The 23,392-nt window shown below is 43.6% G+C and overlaps 1 protein-coding gene across 1 annotated transcript in view; it reads left to right on the top strand.

The window, feature by feature from the left end:
• The window catches only part of CARHSP1 (calcium regulated heat stable protein 1), a 37,652-nt gene that overhangs the window by 10,503 nt on the left and 3,757 nt on the right, over positions 1–23,392 (top strand). Inside the window, exons 2-3 of the mRNA XM_082490515.1 lie at positions 8,763–8,955; positions 11,950–12,072. Coding sequence (XP_082346641.1) covers positions 8,783–8,955; positions 11,950–12,072 — 296 coding nt within the window. The 5' untranslated portion in view covers positions 8,763–8,782. The remainder of the gene's footprint in view (positions 1–8,762; positions 8,956–11,949; positions 12,073–23,392) is intronic.

The raw sequence follows: 23,392 nt of genomic DNA, 5'->3' as shown, positions 1-23,392 counted from the left end.
GAAAAATGGAGAACTTCTGAAAAATGCCTAGGGATTTGCATATGTATAACTATTCTTTATAATAGTATGACACTGTATAAACCCATTTGCCTTGTAGATGAGCCCTAAGACATTAGTCACAAGATACATGAGATATTTTTCATGTTTTGGTATAAATATTTTCTGCCAAAATGAAATAAATCCTGGAATAAATTCACATGGGATGTGCCAGCATAGAAGTAATGGCAGAGGGAGAACTTCAGACTTGCAAAAACACTGAAGAGAAGAGCTGAGTTGTGGAGCTTGAGACCAAGCGCTGGAAGGGACAGCTTGTTCCCTGTTCAGCCGTATATTGTACTTCATCTGGGAAATATGTAAGCTTACTGTGATTGAGTCTGTTTAGCAAGAATAGCATGAGATGTATTAAATGTTGCCTTTGCTATCCAAGAACAGAGTTCCTAGCCTTGGCTAAAGGAGGCGTGAAGAAGTGCTGGAGTGATGAGTACAATGGTTCTGTGCTGGAGAACATAAAACATTGAACAGATAATATCGGGTTTCTCGCCAAAACCAGCTAAATCCTTGTCAAGCTAAATCTACTTTGATACTAGTAGGGTTTATTGTCTAAGGAAGAGTAATGGCAGCCATTCAAGTGACAAATCAGGGGAGTAATTTAGAAAGACTAAAATGTGTTTTAAAAAAGCATAAGGTTTTTCTTTTTTACTTAGAAATCTAAAAAAAACAAAACAAAACCAGAAAGAAGCTTGTAGCTCCTTTTGCTCTCTGTCCTATTTATGTCACTTCTGGTAGAAAATTTTACGAATAAGGGTAAATAAGGATTTACGAATAAGTCTGCACCCTTCCCTGTGTGCTCCTCTGAGCTAATGCTTCTTTCCTGTTTGGTCCCTTGCATATTATGCCCTTCCCTTTCCTTGTCTTACCTTATTTGCTGTGCTCTGTTTTTTGATCTCGCTGTCTTGTCTTAATTTCTATGTAAAAAGGGCTACTCCTCACTGTCCACGAAAAGGAGTTGAGTTTTTTTACATGACTGTTAAGCTGCGGGACTCCTTGCCACAGGGTACTGTCGGTGCTAAAAGACTATTTGAGCTCAGGAAGGGCCTGAAAACACTCATAGAAGGCTATTAAATACCACTATGCAACCTTTAGTTTGGCATTTATTTAAATCGTACATCCAGCATGCTGGAAAGATGTTGTGGGCAAGCACCACTGCGTACTCACCTTATACTTAAATCTGACCGAGGCAGCCACACCTAGCTACCAGCATCAGACTGAGTGAAGTCATCCTGATGTTCCCCCATTTCACTGTAAAAGTCCTTTTGTGGTCTCCCTTCACATTTCCCTGTTCCTTTATTAAAACCTGTCTGGGACATGTGAAGACTAACTTATATCTAGGGAGGCCAACATTTGCTACTGGAGGTGACGTGTTGTGTACTTGGCTCCAGAGAAAGAGCACTTGGAGCAGGGCTTTGGGAGCTGGCGTATGTGCTCCTGGTTCTGGCAGTGTGGGTGTTGCTGGCAGTGATTTTGCAAACAGCTGGGCAGTGCTGTGACACAGTGTCACTGTGCTTCTACAGAAACAACCAGGTTTGTAGACTGACAGTTCATGCCAAAAGCAGTTGGCAGACTGAAAGCAACGCAAGACACTGGGTGTCACACCCCAGGCTGGTGCTGGCTCAGCATCATGATCTTGCCAGTCCAGGAGTGATGATTCACGATCCGTGTGCAGCCATGCCTTGGGCTGGCTCAGGTCTGGTCTGTTAGTGCCCCAGCAGCATGTGGATGGGTGTAACATCTTGTCTCCACTGTGGGATGCTCCCACCTGGTCCTACCATGTTTGGTTGGTGAGAGGCTGCTGTGTCCTGCTTAGGTGCAGGCAATGCAAGGGCTGATGCATTGTCTGTCTTCCAGACTTACTTCAAGTGTCATGCTCTCTAACCTGTGGATTTGCATGAGCAAGGAAATGAAGCTGTACGCACAATCTTTAAACTTATTGAGGGCTTAGATTTCAGGTAAGGTCACATCTCCAATATACCGTGCGGCTTGGTGATGGAGGTGCCCATGCTCACCCCACAGGAGTGGGTTTCAGTGCACAGGACCGGCTAATGCCATGCAGACCACAGCTCTACCTGTTCCAGCCTTAGCCTTTGTGATGCTATGGACCCTCTCTTTGCAGACTGCAGCCTTTTCCTTCCACTGATAAGGCAGGCTTTCCCAGAGCCGCTGCAACAGCACTTTTCCCTTGCTGTTTCCATGCCCTTCTCATACTGTTCTCATGGCCTTGTGCCTGCAGCTGTAATAGCATAGGCATGGCGGGTGCTCATGAGAATCCCCCCCTCTTCCTTCTGTCCCTGCCTTATTGTGGACTTTTTGGTTTGTGCTAGAGATAACCAAAGCAAAGTGAACAGCATTGTGGATGACGGTCATTTAAATACTTGATGACATTAGCCAATACGATATGTGCATAGGAACTTAAGTTAACCTGATTAGCATGCAGTAATTATCACCATCATCTTCACCCTTGCTTGGGAAGACCTTCCAGAGGAGGATACTGAGACCTGTCGTTGCTTCTCCAGGCTCGCCATGAGCTGGGAAGAGTTTTCATCTTTTAATCTGCTCTTTAAACAAAAAGAGTTAGATGTAAGCAGGCTGAAGTCTTGGACTTGTGCTGGAGGAGAGCATGAGGGGAGGTGTGCTGGGCTCAGGACAGCTCTGTGCTGTTCCCAGCTCAGCTGCCCAGTAGCCTTACTGCTGGGTGCTGTTGTGTTCTGCTCCCACTGAAATACTTTTTGACAAGATGTAGGATCAAAAATGGTCCTCCTCATGTTACTGTGCACGCTCTCTCTTTATGCAAATCCAAGTGAGCGCTATCACCTGTGGCAGATGACATGCTATAGCTGGGTACGGCCTCTTGTGTTTGCTTACAAGCAAAGGACCCTGGCTAACTCTGTTCTGGGTAATTGGGAGCAAGAAGTTCACGCAGCATCAATCATGGCAAATACTTTTTTTCCAGCAAGAGAGGATCTTGATTCATCTGTATTGTTGATAGAATGAGCCACAGGGAATCACCATATATCCTTTTCAGTATAACCATAAACCAGTTGAAACGTGTATCTAATATACCTATCCACTCTGTTCCTTAATCTAAATGCATTTTTTAAGTGCGTCTGGCAGCTTACATGAACAGTGGAAAATACAGGACTGTAAGAAGTCCTCATCTTTATGAATATACTTTATAGGCTGATGATGACTTAGTTCCCCTCCCACCCCTTTCTGTGGTCTCTGCTGCGCGGTGCTGGTTTGTGCTGCACAGCATTGCTTTCAGAGACAGCAGACCGCTCGCTAGAGGAGCGGAAGGGCAGCCACAGGGAAAGGGGGAAAAGGTGTTTACTGTTGAGACTGCTTGGAAACAGCTGTTGCTGCTTAAACTCAACCCTGTTTTAATCCAAATTAATTTGTATGCACAGATAAGCAATAGGAATTTTCCTTTTCTGTATTTTGCTTACCTTATAATTAAGCTTTTATTGGACATGGGGATGGTTGGGCACTGTCCTGGTCTGCATTAACTGCCAGATCACTACAGTACGTGGGGCATTCCTCTGCAGCCTCTAAGAGCGTAATGTTTATACCATAATCCTTTGTGTTGACCCGTGACATGCATGTTGCAACTCCTCTGAGTTTCAATGTTAATTGAAATACCAGTATTAATTGTGGAAAGTTAGTCATGCAAACTAAGCTGGAAGAGGAAGCTTTTTGAACCAGCTGTTTTGTAATTGCGTGTGTTTTGTAAGTGCTTTTCTCTGTGACGCAGGAGATGTGCTTAACTCTGTGATGCTCTGTGGTGCTGGAACCCTTGTGTGCACCAGGATCCAAGTGCCAGAGAATGAGTTGGAAAGAAACTGCAGGTGGGAGCGGTACTGTGGCCTGGTGCTCAGGGTGAGTGGGTGCTCAGATGCCTCAGAGAGGTGCCAGGGAGCTGGGAGCTTCTTTAGAAGAACTGCGGGCACTCTTGGCCCCCAAGCACCCCCAGGCACCTCCTTCATCAGGGCAAGGTAATGTGGAGAGCAGAGGGTCCCAGTGTGTTCACTATTTCAATAAATGAGAGCAAGGAACATACTGTTGAGAAAGAGCGCTCTGGAACAGCGTCAATCCCTGTAGCACTCGCTGTGTGCCATCGAGCCATGTTTTTCTCTTGCTGAGAAGAGCTTGTAGCTGTCAGCAGAAGAGCAGGCAAAGCTCAGCAGTTTATCTGCAAGGCTTCCTTAGAGAAGGAAAGAAATGCAGCTGTGTAGTATACCTCTGGAAACCAGGACATTTAAAAGTGGGTCACTTAAAAAGAGTTCTTGACATTGTTTCTAAATCCAAGGGAAGCCTAGAAAACAAACATTTTCAGATGTCCACATTCCTCTTAGAGGTTGAAATGAAAATGCTAACTTGCAGCAAAACCCATCTGAAAGCAGCTGCTCTTCGTGTACAGAAACCTTGCTCGCTCTTTGAGGAAAAGCCATTTTTTCAGGCACGTGTGGCCAGTGCTGTCCTGTTCATAGACCATCGTGGTACCTTCTGAAAGCAGCTCCTCCAGACAGTGTCATTTCCAGGCTATGGAGGCTGGAAAGAGTTTTTTCTCTGTACAGGAGCGCTGGAGCACGCAGAGCAATGTTTCCTGGGGATGAGCTCTGTGCCCGCTGGAGGTGTTCCAATGTCTGTTGTATGAAAAAGAAACTGTTCATAGAGAGATTTCCTGGAGTCTGTCACTCTGCCCTATCCATTTTGACTTTTTTCCAGGTATTTCCTTTAATTAAAAGTGAGACTAGATTTCCATGGTAGTATTGTGCTGGTCAGAATGGATAAGTTCCCTAAAATTGCTGGGTTTAGGGTACTTTTAAAGGTATGGGGTAGATTTAAAGAATAAAAAAAGAATGTATAGATATATAGAGAAATTATGGTGTCACTTCCATACCCTCAACCTTAATTACTTCAATAGATTATTTTTTTTTTTGGTAGTATTTTATGGAGAATTTTAGAAGTTTCTCCAGCACGTATTGCACTCTGTGCTTTGTAGGTCACCTGTTACAGATGACATTTTGGGGTCTCTGTGTACACGTTGGCCAATTGTTCTGAAAAAAAGTGTGGTAAAAAAAATAATATATTTTTGCTTTGAAATGTTAAATTAGTCTATTGTTTCCATGATGTTTCTATGATTTATTTTATTTATAGGCAGTCTAAAAAAAAAAATCATATTGGTGAAAGATAAATGGTGCATGTTGAAATACGAGCAGATTTAAGGGTACGGTGGCATGTGGTTGGAGTTTCCTAAAGAGCCTGAAAATATCACCAGCTTGCGTCATGTTACATTCATTCTGTAAATACCCGAAGGCAAATATTTTGCTGGCTCAAGCAGAAGAGAGATGCTGTCTGTATTGTCCCTCATCTCTGCTGTAGCTGGAATCTCACACTGCTGGGACTTCTGTAGCTGTGATGTGCTGCTATAAAGTATTGGCTGCCTTCACAAGGCACACCAAGGTGGGTGCTTGTGGGGAGCTCCGGCAAGGTGCTTCATTAGCGCTGTCTGGGGTTCGTGTGATGTTCTCCTTGCCATGGGAAGGTGGAGAGTGGTGGCTGGACTGGAGGGATGGGAAAACTAGTGGAAACAGTGTGGTGGGAGGTGGTGGGCTGGTGAGAGATGTAAGACAGTAGGTTTGTTCAGCTAGTCACAAAGTGGGAAAGGTGGTCATAGCTGCTGAGGAAGGGCTGGTAGGCAGCTGTCCAAGTCCCAAGGGTGATTCTTGATTTGCAGAGGGTCAGTTCAGAACCTAGGAAAACATCTGAAAAGCATCTTTGAAGACTTCCACTAACTGCATTTGGAAGGCGAAACTTGTGTGAAGAGGAAGGCTGGGAGCATGGGGTTTCGGTTTGAGTGTTTGCTGTAGGCTTTCTGCATAAGCACCGCCCAGCCTCTGAGTGCCTCCAGCTTCATGTAGAAGTGGGGATAGCGCTTCTGCTCCGTCAAGAGTGCTGCCAATGGAAACGAGTTAATCCCTCTATGAACAACGTCAAGACAGTGGCCACACCAGAATAAACGAATAGCTGAACTCCACCTTTGTCCTCGAAAAGGTTCAGATGAAGTGATCGTCTGCACTGAGCAAGCTGAGCCAGAGGTTCACAGGAGGCAGGAGCTGCTGTCATTCCACTGTGTGCAGTGCACACTGTAAAACTTGGTAATTCAGTGTCCAATCCTTCTCATTGCATCCAATTTTTACGATTGTTGTGCAAGAGGCAAACGGATGTGCTGGTGCACTTGCACATGCAGTGATACAGTATACTTGCCAACAGAGAATGTTGCTGAGCTATAGCATAGCCACAGGCTTCGTATTGCTGCTTGTTTGCATCCCCTCTTCTGAGCTGAACTCGCTTGCTGCAGCGGGTGTGAAGTCAAGCGTAGCTGCTCCTGGCAGCCTCCAGCTGCGTGCTTTTGTGTATCAGCTCTCACAGAGCTCTGATCACGATTTAGGACTTGTGTAATAGAAATTATGAGAGTCGAGGCCATTCATCTACTTTGGCTGTGGGCAGAGAACAAAAAGGGTATTTGTACAGTGAAATGGCACTGAATGTTCTACATCACTATTTTATTTTATGTTTACAGAACTGAGGGCACAAAAATAACATAAATGAGAACAATAACATACGTTAGCACACTAAACTCCATTTAGCCTTCTTTGTAAATATTTTTGTGGTTCATCTGTGTTTTAAAGAAAGGAGGGAATATTCCCCTGCCTCTCTACCCTTGTTTGAGGAAGGGGATGGGCAGTACTTTGTGGTTGGCTCTACTGTATTTCTGTGGATGGATGAATAGCTCTGCGTTTTGCTTGTCACCTGACTAGCAGATTTATATTTAGATTAGGAGAGAAAGTATGCGATTCTGAAAGCCATGTTTTCACTTGTGCAAAGGCCAGACCATGTGTGCTGAGTTATCAGAATGAGGTTTTAATTGTTTGTTCTTATTTTTCCTGCGGCTTATTAGAGGTATAGTCCTGCTATGTCAAACATGCATTCCATGAAAGCAAGGCACCCAAAGGAGAGGTCTTTTGAAGTCTGAGGAGAGTTCCTCTTTGGAGGAAGAAGAAGATGGAGTATCTTGTCCCTTTAGTGTCATCATCTGGGTCTCAGCTGAATGCTGTGCCATGACACTGGGTGGGGCATTAGCTCCACTGTTAGCAAATGCCATCCGTATTTGAAACGCTATCTATAAAGCTATGGTTTTGTTTTCAGCCGAGTTGTTGCTCTTGAGAACGGTGTGGAAAGCTCAAGCTGGTACATGAGGGAACAAGACTATCCACTTATACCTTCTCAGCACCCTGAGCAATTAAACACAAAAGCCTTTGTTCCCTGATGACTTCATTCTTAAGAGGCCTTTTTAATTTTAGTTCTTACTTTCGGGAACAAATAATGGGAATTTGTCATTGACAAGAAGGCTGCATCTCTCAAATGTCATGTGAAGGATCCACTCCATAATTCATGGGCTGGGGAGTGTGGGTGTCAAAAGGAGGGTGCATAATGGATATGAGAGACTTCAGTTCAATGAAACTATTGGCCTTAAAGGCAGCTCTTCTTGCCTTCCTGATACTTTCTTGACCCAGATCGCCATGCTTTCTGCTAACTCATCCAGATATTTTTAGATTTTCTTAAGAGTGTGGTGGGTTATTGGTTATTTTTGTACAGCTTATTCCCCTTCCGATGTGGATGGCGACTTACACAGTAATACCAGAGCAGTGCTGTTTGATTTCTCTTTGTTCTGTCGCTGCTGCACCTGTAAGCCATGCATTCGTGTAGGCATGTGCTGCTGTTTCTTATCAGTCCATCTCTTTCCATGGATTCTGTGAGTTTTACTAGTGTGATGAGATGGATATTACTGTTGGTGTGCTGAGAAAGGGACCTTCTCCCTCCTCTGCTGGAGGACGTGAATGAGCAAATCTGACGTAGGCTGCTGGGGGTCTGAATGCAAATATGGACTATTGGTTTCCTAGTTGCTGGAAGACTGTGGCAGACTCAGACTTGCCAAGGGGGACTGCCAGATCTCTGCAGGCTGGAGGGGTTACCTCCTCACGGTCAGCCACTGCCCCCTGGCTCTGTCTGTGTTCCTGTCCTTGGTAGAGAAAATTAACTGTCTGACTCCGTCTGAAGTGAATTAAGGAGCCACTCATGATTTTCCAGCAGTTAAGCTGAAGGTGTTGAGCTCTGACAGAGCTGTGCGAATAGCTGAGAGCAGCAATGAAGTTAGCATCGGTGATTGCCCAGTGAAACTAACCTCCAGCAGTGGAGGCGCAGCCTTCATTTCAGCATTTCTTCTTCTAGTATTTCTTTCTTCTAGCATGTGCTTGTGTGCAGGTGCAGAAGGCTCCTCTGTGCTGTCAGTGGTCAAACCCTATCTGTCTGGGAGCTGAGTGGGGCACACCGATACCTAGTGTTGGGGCTGAGCTCTGCTTCAGGAGCCGTTGCCTGCAAGTGAGGAAGGTGTAAGCAAATAACTGTTGGTTGTGGAGTAATCTGTTTTCAGTGGAGCTTCCTAGTACAGCTTACAAAAGCTGTAAGATTTAAAAATAAATAAAAGATATGAACTCACTGACACAGAGCAGGAGCTTTTGGTGCAACTGTGTCCACACGTACGTCTGCAGGAAGTGAGTCATATTCTTACAAAATAATCAGCTGAAGAATTTGTGACTTTTGTGACAATTCCTATTTTGGGCTAAGTCGTATCTCTTTCTCTCTAGGTTTTTCTCAGGCATCAGGAATGTCTTCTGAGCCCACTTCATCTGCTTCGCAGCAGTCCCCCACCTCTCCAGCCTCACCCAGTTCTCTCCATCTGCCTGAAAACCGCAGGGCGAGAGATCGATCCCCATCACCCATGAGAGGGTACCTCATCCCCAGTCCGCTGCCCACCCGACGGACCAGGACCTTTTCGGCGTGAGTATTGGGAAACCTGCATTTCATAGACACAACCAAACGATTGCCTTTGGGCAGAATGATTGGCCCCCTACCTAGATGAAGGGAGTTGCCGGGGGACAGTTGTATCTGGAAGTTGCTTTGGTATTTTACTGTTATTTCTTCTCCAATAAATTCTGATGCCACTGGACTTTCAGTTCTAATTGCCTGCAGTTTTTCACTGCTCTGTTTGCATGAAGGATATTCATGACCTGTTTGCATAAAGGATGTTCAAAGTCTTTTCCACTCTTTAAGACCAGAGCTTTACTGGTACGGGAAAATGCACTGAGATTTTTCAAACAGAGTTTCTTGTCTGAAGCTTTGCTTCAATTCAGACACTGGGTTGTGGCTGTCGGGACCAGTTCCTGTAGTGTTTCTTCATCAGCTCCACCTCCTCCTTTGGCACAACCTCTCTTCTCACCATGTCTGAAGCACTGAACCACACCTCACTGAGGATTTTAGTTCTTTCACTCCTGACACCTGTGCTACCATCAGCCAAGTTACGTTTTTAAGGATGGTCCATGACCCTGTCACTTTTCAGAGGGCCTGTTTCCTTTTCCTATTCAGCTTTCATATCTCCATCTTAAGATTGCTCAAATAAACCTGTAAAAGAATATGTTGGTTTTCAAGGTATGAACCCTGATTTCTTTGATTCTCTGAGATTATATGAGGTTTTCATAAAATGAGGTGAGGTTTGTTGCTCTTTGTAGTTATTTGAGGTAGTGATACTACAGCAGAGCTGGCTTTCCTGTTGCCCCGTGGATGCTGTGCAGGCTCCTGGGAGCCCCTCACCTGAAGGGGACTCCTCCACAGAGCAGCAGCAGAGGCTGGTGTTGCAAGGTTTGACCATTGCAAAAAATTCCTGGTGCCTGCAGTGGGCCTCCCAGTGAGGTGCTGAGATGCAGAAGGCAATTTGGGCTACTTTGTTAATCTCTCTGTCCTTTGAATCAGAGTCTGACGGGGTAACATGAAGCTGTGATCAATCCATTGCACTTCTGCCACAGTCTTGCAATTACTGCTCTGTAAGGGGGGGTCTGGCAATGCCAAGTGAAACACTGTGGAAGTAAGATCTCAAACCTGCAGCTAGCCTATTTTGTGCTGCTTAGTCTAGTTGGCATGCTTTTTCCTCTTTGCTTCTTGCAGTGTTACCCAGCTCTCTTCAAGAGTTTTCCATGCTGATTTAAATAGCATCAAACTCAATGATGTTTCATGTTATTACTTCTGTATTCAAAATGAGGCAAAAAAGAACAGCAGCAGCAGAAGAAAAATTTATATGTTGTCAGTTCCAAAGGCCTTCAAATGCCCTAAACTTTGTAATGGAAATAGATTGCTAAAAAGAACATAATTGACTTGATAATTGGGATTGCCCTTGAAGCAATTCCAAGCTAGCTTGCCTCAGTGCTGTGTTAATAATGAACTCTTTGTAATTCTTCTCAGCTCTTAATCCTAGTCTGGTTCTTAGAAAACTAAAGAATTTGTTATTTGGCTTCCATGGTTCTTTAATCATTGATTAGTGTAGGATTGCTGTATTTGTTTGCCCTGAAAATCAAAATAACTCTAAATTTTTTTTTTTTTTTTTTAGCATCCTCTTTAAACAAGAGGAGCACTATGTGAGCTCTGGCTCCACAGTTGTATGGAAAAGATGAATCTGACAGGCAGTGGCTTATTATTCAGTGGTATTATTTAATTTTGGCTCATTACAAGTGTGGGGCCTTATCCCCCACAGTGCTTTATCTCCTTGAAAGATGCAGTTGAACTTTAATGGCTTATTTAGGGCAGTGAGTGCTTTTCTATGTAACAAGCACTTACGGGGTCAGGTGCATTGACAGCTTTATAGAGCTGGAAATGAAGTGATTTAATGAAGATTTTTTTCTTTCTTTTAACACTTTCAACTGTATTTCTTTAGTGTTAGTTTGACTTAAGGAGCAGAGCTGTTGTCACATATTTTAGTGATTTTATTTAGACTTCAGTAAACTTTAAACATTTGGGAGAGTGATGTCAAAGTTGCCATGATGCATATAACCAAATGGCAACACAACCACTTACTGAGTTTGAAGAATTGCGCCAAAATCCTCTTCTAACACAGAAGCAAGCTAATGGATAGTCACATCATGAGAAGGTTCTAATCTAGTAACTCCTCTGTGTAAACCTTGTAAGATGTCTAAACCAGTTGGCTTCATTAATGAAAGTATTTGAGTGATTTTGGATCCCTGGAGATTCAACTCAGCATGTTTGATGGGGTAAAAGGATTTTATCATGCAGTTTTCAGGATGGATCATAGTTCATGCAAGATGTTTTTCTTGATGGCAGTAAGTCATCCTAAAGGTTTGTCTTCAAATCTGTCTCATTTTAAAATACAAGTCCAATGACAGTGGAGGAAGAGATCACTCTTCAGTGTTGGTGTTATGCATACCAGTTAGGCTTCATAGCCTGCTGGAGTCATTTGAAGGTGAAATATTGACTTCACTGGCAGAATAATGATAGACGTACATGCAGAAAGGGTGTGTGTATATGTATATGCATTCATGTGGACACATTTATACAGGCCTTAATGCACTGCATTCTCTCAATACTATATGCACACACTTACTGTTAAATTTGTGAAAGTGCGTACAAGACCTAGGTGCACATTGGAGCTCTCAAACTCATGAAAGGTACAAAATGCTTACATTTAGTATAGTGTCCAAAAGACAATTTGGCAGGGTGGTACAGCAGATGAATTCCAGATGGCAACTGATGGATTATAGTGCTAGCAAATATCTTCATCATCTTTGTCTCCCTTAAAAAAGGCTACAGGCAAAATGTGTGCAGTGTATGAAACTGAGTATTAAGCAGTTGCTACAGAGGAGTATACTCGCTGGGAGTGAGTGTTTGGACCATTGTGTACATTTGCTTAATGTGCTGTGGCTGAAACACCTGGAAGCTGTCGCATCCCTGCTCAGCAATGAACTGCTCTTTTTGTGCTTTCTTTTGCAGAACTGTGAGAGCGTCGGAGGGTCCCATCTATAAAGGTGTCTGTAAATGCTTCTGTCGCTCCAAAGGCCATGGCTTCATTACCCCTGCAGATGGGGGGGCTGACATCTTCGTACACATCTCTGAGTAAGTCGTCTGGGTGGCCGAGGAAGGCTGGAACTTTGGTTTGCCTTAATGACTGAATGCTTTTGACATTTCAGATACAAGAATGGTTTATAATGTCACCCTTACCTCAGCAAAGAGGTATTATGCAGATGTTACTGGCAGCGATAGATTATGCTGTTCTTTTCCTGTATTACTATAAATCTGTTGAGTTAAAAACTAGAAGATGATCCTGTCAAATCTCTTAGAATAAGCTGTGCAGTTTCATCCAGACCCAGAAACTTGCATTTATCTGAAGCAAATCATCTATGCAGTATCCAGTTTTAATTTAACGATTTATAACACTGAAAATTCACTACCTTTACTTTGCACTGCTTATACCATTATTAAACTAAAGGTTAATTACCTTTTCTGTTAAGAAAAGTCATACTTTATTATTTCCTTTAATTTATCTAGTTTCAGTTTCAAGCAGTTTATAGCTAAAGCTTTCTCTGTTAATCTTTTTTGCCTTTACCACACTGAGAACCATCACCTCTGTCTGCCTTTTGATAAACTAAATAGATTGTTTTTCAAGTCCCTCACTGAGAATTTTTTTCTCCAGTCTAAAACAGTCTTTACAGTCTCTTTTCTGTGTGCTGTAGAATTTAAATATGATTTTAAAACGATACACTATGCACATACTTTCCGTATATTGACATAAAACCTCCTCCAGACTCCTGCTCTTTTTCTCTTTCTGTACATGCCCTAATTGCATTAGCCCTAGTCTTTTGCTGAGTTCGTGATCTGCTCTAACCTCGGCATCCTTTGCAGTGTCAGAGTTTGGTGCAGTCCCAGATACAGTCTGGCATCCCTGACAGCAGGGTTTGCGTTCCTTGTTCCTGGATCTGTGACTTCATATTTGGTTGCACTGCAGCACATCTTACTTGAATAAGATCCCTGCCTGCCCAGGGATCCAGATCATGGTCCGTGACTGCACTGTCTTTGTTATTTATTGCTTGGTTAATCCGCAAGGTTTAACAGACAATTTTGTATTTGTTTCTGGATTGAAATGTTAACCAGCACTGGGGCTGAAACTGGTCTCTGAGGGTGTGTGTTAGGATTGCTCAATGTTTATTCTCCAATAACATCTTTTAGATGTATCACCAGTTTTTAGTCTACATATTGTTTACAGCGTTGAAGCTGTGTAATCCTTATTTGTTGTTTGGAGTGGTTATCCAATGATAAGTCAACAAAAACTTTACCAAAGTTATTCACACTGCCCCAGCTATCTTTCCTGTTTGTGTGTGTAGCACGTGTCCTTGGAGGAGGAGCACATTGGCTTTCTTCCAGTTTTCTGAAACATTACTGCATGACGGGCCTTGGCAAGCCAAAGCTTTTTAGGACTCGCGGGTGCAAATGGGCTGAGTGGTCTGACTTATGTGTTCAACCCAAGGAAATGCTATTTAATATCTTTTTTCTTCCATCTAATACAAATGCACAGTTTCTCCTTATTTCCTTTACAACTTAAAAATAACATTTCTTATACAACAATTTAAAAATTTTACTGTGAACAGCTAGTCTGACCTATACAGTTACTGATTAGCAAGGCTTTACTTAAAACAGCCTTCTCACAGAAACATGAATTCTCAGCTCTCTAATGAATTCTTTTTAAAGAACTGTCTATTTTCAGTCCTGTTTTTTTTCTCTACATTTTCTCTTCCAATTAGTTTGGTAAAATTTTCTTCACTTAGTGAAATTAACCCATTTAAAGCCCTAGAGATAACTTTTTGATTGGGGCTGCCCTTTGTTTGTCTATACAAAATAGGAACTAATCTTTCAGGTGGTCCCCAGTTCTGATCCTATGGCCCAACACATCTTCCTCTCTGGGCCCAAACCCCAGTACTTGATTCTGGGTACACTAACTGTTCCTACCCTTGATCCCCTTTCAATCAGCTGTAATTCTTAGAAACTCCAGTGACATTTTGCTATTTGGCTATTTAAGACTCCCACATGTCTCTATATACTGAAATCATCTATAACATTATGAAAAACATTTTTGTCTGCTGTGATTTTGGTGTTCTGTGCACGAGGCCCCCTCTCGCAGGAGTCCCGTCTCGTGGGCTGTGCTAGTTGGCGTATCAATCCCATATACTTTCAAAATGCTTTGACTGTGAGCCATCGATAAGCTATATTTGAGTAATTGTGCCCTGAATGCGGCATTCCACCCTCCCCATTCTTCCACCCACTCGATCTATCCTAAAACCACTATTGAACGAGTCACCAAGGTTGTAAAAGTTCACAGGCAACCACACTTCTTGATGTATTTTCAGCATGTTTATTTTGCTGACACATGTCCAGTTCTCTGCTTGCTCTCGCCCTCACCCAGTCATGCCCTCAGACTGCCCCTGCTCAGGAAAGCTGGAGCAGGTAAAGGATGAGAGGAGGGGGAGAGCCACTGCCTGGGCAGGGGGTGATGGGCTCTGGACTGCTCAGGTACAACTTTCAGCCTGAGCTCTGGGTTCTCAGGTGTCAGCTTAGTGTCCTACATGCTGGACCAGACTGCTTCTCTTCATTTTTAGTTACTTCATTTCAGTCTAATGTTTCCGCAGATGGGGAACTGTCTCTGTGTGCCCTGCTGCAGTACACTGAAGTCTCTCTCCAGTGTGGCAGCTCCCTTAAGTTTACTGTAGGTGAGAAAATTGGAGGGGACCTCCTCTACCCCGTTCTCTGCTGGAAAGTGCCTGTGCCTTTCTAGCAGATGCTTTGCCCAGCACACTCTTAACAATTTGACTGCTGGGGATCCATTGCCTCCCTGGGTGATCTCTTCATGTAATGAACAGACCTGGCTCTTAATTGTTTCAGATATTTAACTGACATCTCCCTTGCTTTCTATCTGGTCCTTCACTCCTCCTTCCATCTTCACAGCAGGTAAACAATGCCTTTCCTCTTTAAGACTATCATTTATGTGTTCAAAGACTATTTTCTTTGCTCTTCCAGAAACATTTTAGCAAGGTTAGTTCATGTGAATGTTGTAGGACTGAAGGATGTGCTTTATACAACTTTCTTAGGGCCAGTTCTGCTCCTTTGAACCCAACAGGATTTTTTTCTATTGATCTAGGACTGGGCCACTGTTTTAACTATTTCTTTTGTAGGTACTGTATCAGAACATAAATTCAAAAAGAGCTGATGTTTCTGCCTCAACCTGTTAGTAAAAGGTGCTATTATTGAAGTACTGAAGGTTTCAGCACATTGTGTTCTTTAATTACTCCGAGTGTATTTGAATTGTTGGAAACAGCTTTTAGTGCTAGAGGGTGGTGGTATCACTGTCTTAATTCTGATGCAAGGCAGCACTGGAAAGATGAATTAATAATGCCTTTCATTTCAGTTTATTTCACAGTGAATTAGAAACATTGCTCTTTATTAATGGCAGTTGCTTATTGCAGCAGCATTCTGTAGCCATCACTGTGGCTCAGGGGATCCCAATGACTCTGGTTTGCATAGTGTGAGTTTCAAGATACTGCTTGTGTTTATCACACAATGCTTTTAGACCTGTTTTAGTCAGTTAAACCTGAATCTGTTCACTGTCTCAGTGCGGTGTAGGCATCTACTTGTGAAATGAAAGAGGATTGTTTCTCCTGAATCAGTTTGCCTGAAAGCTAGGACTTCAGGAATGTGGATGAAGTGGTATGCCAGTTTGGATTCGGCTAGATAGACTGTTCCCCTGTGTTCATCACTAAGCTGTGATGATTAGTGAAGTTTTTGAGCATTGGGAGCAGCTCCCTATCTTGCAGATTAATATGATTTTGAACATAATTTAATTTGAGGAATTAAATTTTTCTCTTCCCTAAGCTTTGGGGAGCTGTAAGGTTACACTTCAATGAAAATGTCTTCCGTAAAATGGGTGTCTGTTTCCCATAGCTTTCCATTTACTTTTGTAAGATAATAACACTTAGTGTGGCGTTTCCATTTCCGTAAGTGAGCATTAGCCTAAAATTAAGGTTAAATATATGTCGTATTCAAAAGCTTATTCATTTGGCGTATGCAAAATTTTAAATTTCAGTATCTGTGCAAAAGTTTAAGGTGAGTGTGGGCATGTGGACATGTTTTATAAGTGGAACTTGCAGCAAAGCTGTGTTACTGTGAAGTTGGACTTGTCGGGTGCAGGTAGACATACAGTATAAGAAATGCCAGTTTGAAGGTGCAGGTTTTAAAGGTGTTTTTTGTCTGTGTGGCTTTGCCTATTTTAAGGAGTGGTTCTGAAGACTGCGGAGACGGTTTGGTTTGGGATTTGATAGCACTTGTGTGGAGCCAGTTCTCCTTTTTAACTGATTAGGTACAAATGTACAAAACCGTACAATTGACTAGAGCAGCCTGGAGTTCTCTGGAAATGCCAACACTGGTAGGTGGTAGCGTTTCCTTTTGAGCTGTCCTCGTGCAGCAGGTAGAGGCATGGTGCCAGCTCTGGTGACGCAAGTGGCGGCAGCTTCCTAGCAGTGCTCATGACGTCTTCTTGGGTCGGTCTGCAGGTAAAGCGTCTGCAGCTGAAACCCTGTGCCACAATGGCAACATCGTCAGTGCTTGAGACAGCCAGGTTAGAGGCAGCTTATGCACACCAATCTGAGTGGCCATTCCTGCCTGCAGACGCGTGGCCTGGTGCAGCGAGAGCTGTCACACCCCTGCCACCCACCTAAAGGCACCAGCCACAGGGTCACTGCTGCTTTCTGCCGTGCGTGCACAACGAGTCATGCTTCCTTGTGTTTATTGGAAACACTTCTCAAGTTGCTATAAGCAATTGTACTAGGAAAATGTTATGGCTCATTGAATATGGTGAGATTTTGTTTTTCTCAGTTTAATACTTCGCCCTTCTCCAGAACAGAAAACAAAATGTGCTTGCTAGTAGCGAGTGTAAAACCCTGGCTGGCAAGCATGGGCGTGGAGGAGTTGCTGAGATGGTAATTCCAGATAATGTCTCTGGAAAGCTGGAAGCAAAGGTAAATTCATTTGCCTGGAGTGAAGTTTTTAAAAAACCCTTAATTACATTTCTAATAGTGATGTGTACTGTTAATGCTTTCATTTCCACCAGCCTGTATCGTGATCCACTGCTACTAAACTGATGGTGTTATTGCAGCATCAGTGCTGAGAACTGTATCCTCCTTGGTATCTTACCTCCTCTGCTGCTGTTTCATAGTGGGAGTAGGTCAGCTCTCACAAATACCAGCTTGGTTTGGTTGTTACTAAAATGTAACGGCTCTGGTGACTTCAGCTGCAGTGTCTTGCCACTCTTCCTGTAGATGTGGCATATTTACTGAGAGCAGATGGGGAATCCCTGCAGTGCTGGGTGTGGCTGCCTGTGCAGGTTCATATCAGCTCGCCTTCTAAAGGGGGGTCCTGAGGGCATGGACCAAGGGGGATGAGGCGAGGTGGGGTGTGGGTGCCTGTAGTGGCAGGTCAAGTGATGTGCTTTAGGGCACTGCATAAGAATCCCACTCTTCTGGTTTCCCAGTGTATGTGGGCACATGATGGATACTCATTTACCCTCCTGGCTCTTGCATTTGATTGGGATTTGGCCTGAAGCCTGTGTAGCTGCAAGGGCAAGGCAAGGAGGTAGTTCACCAGAGAGCAGTGACGAATGAATGACCACACGCTTCTTTTTTTGAAGATTTTATTTTGCAAAAGCAGCTGATTTAATGGAATTTAAAAAAAAAACATGTGCAGTGCTTGTGGGTTTTCTGCAGTTTGCTAGTACTTGGCTCTGAAGGGGAAACTGCTGCATTGCAGAGAGGCCTTCAGGCTGTCCTTCAGGCTGGATTCCTGACCCCATGCTTAATGATGGCTTTGAAGAACTGACGTTATGCTTCCCCTGGGATCTTGACGCACTGCATCCTTGGGTCCCTGGAGAGATCCTGAGCTTGCTTGTGTGTTGTGATCTCAGGAAATTATGCTTATAGTGCCTGTAACTCAGGAGTACTGAACAGAACAGAAGTGGTCTCTCAGTGGGCTCCCAGGTGCGGATGCGGTCCCATTCTGCTGTTGCATCTCAGTGTCTGGTTATGCTGGAGATGTACCATCAAGCCACATCTTCCTGTGGGAAAGAACCCAGCTGCGTCCCTGCTACTATCCTGCTGCTTGGAGTAGCTGGCTTTGAGCTTTTCACGTCCATGGAGACATTGTCTTTTCATTCTCCTTTCTTTCCTCATTTTCTGCCAGATCACTGTTTAATGCAAAGCATTAATGCCACATCTCTTCTTCTGGCTCTTCTGCGATGCTGTTCTTCTGGTGGAGTGTAACAATATATGGGTTGGAAATTAACTGATAATTATAAACAAACTGAGAGCTGAATCTGAACTGAGAGAACAAACCTTTCTGGACTCTGCCTTTTCTGTGAACTAGCATCAAAACAGTTTCTGCTGGCTGCAACTGGCTGCTGGCAAACCAAATCTGAGCTTTGTGATTTCCTTCAAAATACTTAAAGCACTTGATGACTTACCTGCTTTGGCCTGCATAACTTCCTTCCTGATGTACTCCCTTTCTGGTGCCTTGCTGCATCTGTTGAAGTGTCTGAAATAAGTAGATTATCTGGGGCGGGGAGGAGAGACAGCAGAATACCAGATCTTACTTGAGAGGGCTTTGAAAATTAATAGAACGTGGATATCCTTTTCCTAAGGGTTTCCCACACCACCCCTACTTGGCTCAGAAGACTCACATGTTGCACTAGTGCATGCAGAAGAGCCAGCTTGCAGTGGTTGTGATTGTAGCAAAACCTTCCCAGAATCTCCACCTAAATGACATAAACTGTAATAGGTCAAAGCCAAGACTTACACTCTACCTGCAACCTGAGCAGTGGGCATTGAAGAAGACTTTGGCCACCCCACCTAAGCATGGACATTCTTTGTGGTTAGTGAGCACAGAATGTAACTACCCTGGGCTTTGTTTTCCGGATTCAAACAGTATTTATTATTGTGACAGGATCAAATTTGGGTGCTTGCAGGAACAGGCATCTTCTGTACCTCTGACTGAGTAGGCATCCTTGAAAAGCTCTGCCTCTTGTGATCACTAGTTTCTTCCTTATGGTGCATGGTGTGCTGCCTGGTGTTGAACTGGCTGCTGAAAGTAGATATAGAGCCATAACTATCCCTGAATGTGGATTCAAAAACCACGACTAGAGATCTCAGTAGAGAACTGGGAAAGAGGATGATGCATCCATTGTACCAGGAGGGAAGTGCTACTTCTGTCCTAGACAAGGCAGCTCCTGGGAAGATCTCTCTGTAATGGCACAGAGACCAGGGCAATCCTGTAGCAGAGACCTTGGATATTAATTATGGATTCTTCAGTGTTTGGACCTCTTTCAGACTTGTCTGTCCCAGTTATGAGTGTGACTGGTGGGTGAGAGGCAGCTCTTCTGCTTTGCCTGCCAGCTGGCTTGATAAGGTCATCGCTGGCTTTGCTGATGAATGCTGGAGCTGTCAGCTTACCCCAGGACTGCATGGGAGGGCATTCAGGATTAGTAACTCATAATAGTTCATTACTCAGTCATGTCCTGCTGCTTAATAAAAATACATGTTTCCTGGGAGGTGTGCTAAGGTGTTAAATGAGCTTTAAGAAGCCCAGAAGATAATACAGCCCGTTGATCCATGGGAAGCAGCTGCATGGTGTGATCCACGGCAGGCTTGTTGACCAGCAAAGCTCTGAATTCACTGAAAACTCTTGTTCAAAAATGTTTCCATGTGACTTAGTCTCTGTCCCAAGAGGTTTAACTAGAGCCCTGGAATATGAATAGCAGCTGTGAGAAGAAAGAACTAGAACATTCCTTATTTAGGTAATTTCCTAATAACCTCCCAGTTCCCTAAAAATAGTGCAGGATAAAATGCTCCACTGTACCAGACTGGCGCTGAGCTGGGAAATGGGAGTTGCTGGATAATCTAAAACTCACCCTATTGTGTCTCACTCTGACACTAAAGTCAGGAAAACATTTCCTATTTTTAGCTTAATTTGTTGAAGTGTCTTAAAGTTCCTGGATACATAGATATCCATTATTTTTAGTAGAACATGCATACCAGTCTCCTAAACAGCAGTGAAAATCTTCACCTTCCTCTAGATCAACATTTAATATGTAGTTAGGGTAAAAGTAAAAAATACAGATCTAAAAATACTTAATCAATATATAACGTCAAAAAAGCCCATGTTTAATTTCCTCTACCAAATTATCCAGGTAACTTATATTTTATATAGAATGGCTGTCGTAGGCTGAATCTGTTCCAAGATCTCTGTTTACTTTCTCTGATCTTTTCCAGTTCATTTCCCTCCCAGCGCTTAAGGCAATTGCTTCCTGATGGAGGATCTTACCACATCCTTGTGTAGGGCTACGCCTCCAGTGCCATTCCATCTCATCACCTTTCAAGTGCCATTATATTGTTCTTTCTTGACACCACCAGAAGTACTGCACAATCTGGAGGTTGTTTGTTCTTGCTTCTAAGCATCACATATCGATAACAGTGCTGGATTAAGTCTGCATCTATGCCAGAAGCAGCATTTGGTGGGCAAGCACTGTGCTGGGAGCTCTGTTCACAAACAGGTTTACTCAGGCTGCAAACTAAGACCTTTGTCCTCTTGCTTTTCATGTGCACCGGGGACAATAAGTTAATAATCTCATATTCGGTAGGCACCGAGAGTAACTGGTAATCAGAAAGCTGCAGGAAAGAAAAAGATATTTGATCTGTGGGAGAAAAGTTTAAAGGCCAAAAGCAAAAAATAAAATTCGAGCTGTTTGTGTGTCCGCAACCTTTTTATACAGCTGTGCAGAGGTATTGATGGTGGTATTGATGAGGTGTCACCTCAACAAGCAAGGAAAGAAGTAAGACAAACTAGGGGATGAGAAGAAGCCGAGTTGGGTTTGAATGAGGTTATATCACAAGCTTCAGTCTCTTGTAGTGTCAGTTTGGGTAAGGAAAGAAACCAAGAAAGGATCTGATGCTGTCAGCATAGTGCTTGGTCCTGTAAGACGTGCTTTCTAGTGGAGAAGTGTATACATTTCTGGGTAATGCTTAGGGCTGTGCAGATTTTGGGGCTAATGTGATCTGCTTAGAAGAAGGAACAGGAATAATTAACCTCATGATTCAAGCTTAAGAAATTTGGGTCAGCAAATGCTTTCTTTTTTTCCTTTTTTCCTTTTTTCATGTCCCCCGCCCCATGCAGATCAGGGGCTGTAGACAGTACTCCAACCAGTCATCTAACAAGTGCTGAGGGATTCAGTGGCTCTCAGTGATAGCTGAGAGTGTGTTCTCCAGTCTGGGTCAGTCCCTTTGCTTCTCCCCTCCCTGACTGCAGCCAGTCCTATGTTACTGTTGTGGTTTAACCCCAGCTGGCAGCTAAGCACTGTGCAGCTGCTTACTCACTTAACCCCAGTGGGATGGGGGAAAGAATCAGGAGAGTAAAAGCGAGAAAACTCATGGGTTGAGATAAAGACAGTTTACTATAGTTAGAGCAAAAGCCACGCACACAAGCAAAGCAAAACAAGGAATTCATACCCTGCTGCCCATCAGGAGACAGGTGTTTAGCCATCTCCAGGAAAGCAGGGCTCTATCACATGTAATGGTTACTTGGGAAGACAAAACCACCGTAACTCCAAACATCCCCCCCTTCCTTCCTTCTTCCCCCAGCTTTATATACTGAGCGTGATGTCATATGGCATGGAATATCCCTTTGGTCAGCTGGGGTCAGCTGTCCCGGCTGTGTCCCCTCCCAACTTCTTGTGCCCTCCCAGCCTGCGCACTGACGGGGCAGTGTGAGGAGCAGAAGAGGCCTTGACTGCTTAGCAACAACCAAAACCACCAGTGTGCTATCAACACCATTCTCATCCCAAATCCAAAACATAGCATGACACCAGCTGCTAGCAAGAAAGTCAACTCTATCCTAGCTGAAACCATGACAGTTAGGCTTGCCATTTCTTGTGTGTACTGACTCACTTGTTCTTAATTTCTTGAAAAAACAGGACCACTTTCGTTACCAGTACACCTACAACCCCTTTCTTATATATATATTCATATTTCAATTTTAAACCAAACTCACCCCAACAAAATCCCCATCTTTTTTTTTATCATTAAAGCTGTACTTCTTCCTCACTTGAATGTAAAGATTCAACTGGTAACTAATTTATCTCTGTTTTTCGGGAGCTTAAAACATTGCCTTTGTGTATTGACACACCTTTGGTGCTTCAGGAGATGGCCTGAATCCACTTTCCTTCTATGTTAGCCACACTTACTGATATCTTTTGCAGATTTCAAATGTTTATTTCGCTAACTGCATCTCATCCTGTTTTACAGGAGCTTTTAAAGAACACATAAGGTTCCTGTTCATTAAAAAAACCTTTCAGCCAAACATGAGATCCCTTCCTGGGCAGGGCATCCGGTTCTTTTGATGCCTGCAAAGTGGTGACTGAGCTCACCACTCGCTGTGTGTGTTCATCCTCTGTGCAGGAATCAAAGGCAATACCTGGGGCTGTGGAGTGGGCAGCTGTAATGTCAAGAGAAGATGCTGCTTAAGTTCCAGCCACACAGAATTGCACCCTGAAACACTGTCTGAAGCTGGTCCTGGTGCTCGAGGCCAGACGAAGAAACATGTTTCATTGCAACTTGTTCCAGTGGCTCAGCTGTACTTGAGTCAGTGTAGACTTTCTGCTTTGGCTCGTATTGTCTACGTTCATTACATCTCAGCTGGAAGGTGTTTCTGCTTACTGTGTTTTGCTAGTCCTATGTTTCTTTGTATGGATAAAATGTCTGTGCTGCATTGCTCCTCTGTCTGTGCTGCATTGCTCCTCTGACGCTATCTTGCTTGGGGACTCGGGGAAGACTGATACCCTGTATGGGTTGTGTTGTGAGTTACTGCTCATGGCAATGTGGTTTTAACTCAATAGCAACAATTTTGGCAACAAGGGATCATTCAAGAGATTCAAGTGGGAAAGATGATGTCATTTTTTTACATGGCATTCTTATTTTCACTTGTGTTTTGACCCTCTCTTGTGTCTCTTCTTGGGGCCTCGTGTCTACTTGTCAGGCTCTGAGACAGTACAAGTAGCATCTTCTCATCCTTGCTTGAAAAGTCAGGGTAAGCTGCAGAGAATTTAGTGGCAAATTCCTTTGGCACTAAAAAAGGTAAACTAATCTCTGTCCCTGAAAGGACAGTAAGTAAGAAATCTTAGCCCTCTTAGAAATGCAGGAGGTGGGTTGTAAATGAAGGCAGTAAATGAAGGCAATAACTGAAGAGGACAGCAACAGCAAGAGTCTAGATGTAGGAGCTTGAACATAGTCTGTCCTGTGTGATACGGGGCTGGGCTGACAGGTTGGCCTAGAGGCTTTGGAAGTAAATAAAG

This window comes from Vanellus vanellus (assembly GCF_965231255.1).
Source record: "Vanellus vanellus genome assembly, chromosome: 14".
NCBI lineage: Eukaryota > Metazoa > Chordata > Aves > Charadriiformes > Charadriidae > Vanellus > Vanellus vanellus.
This window is presented reverse-complemented; position numbering and strand designations above follow the sequence as displayed.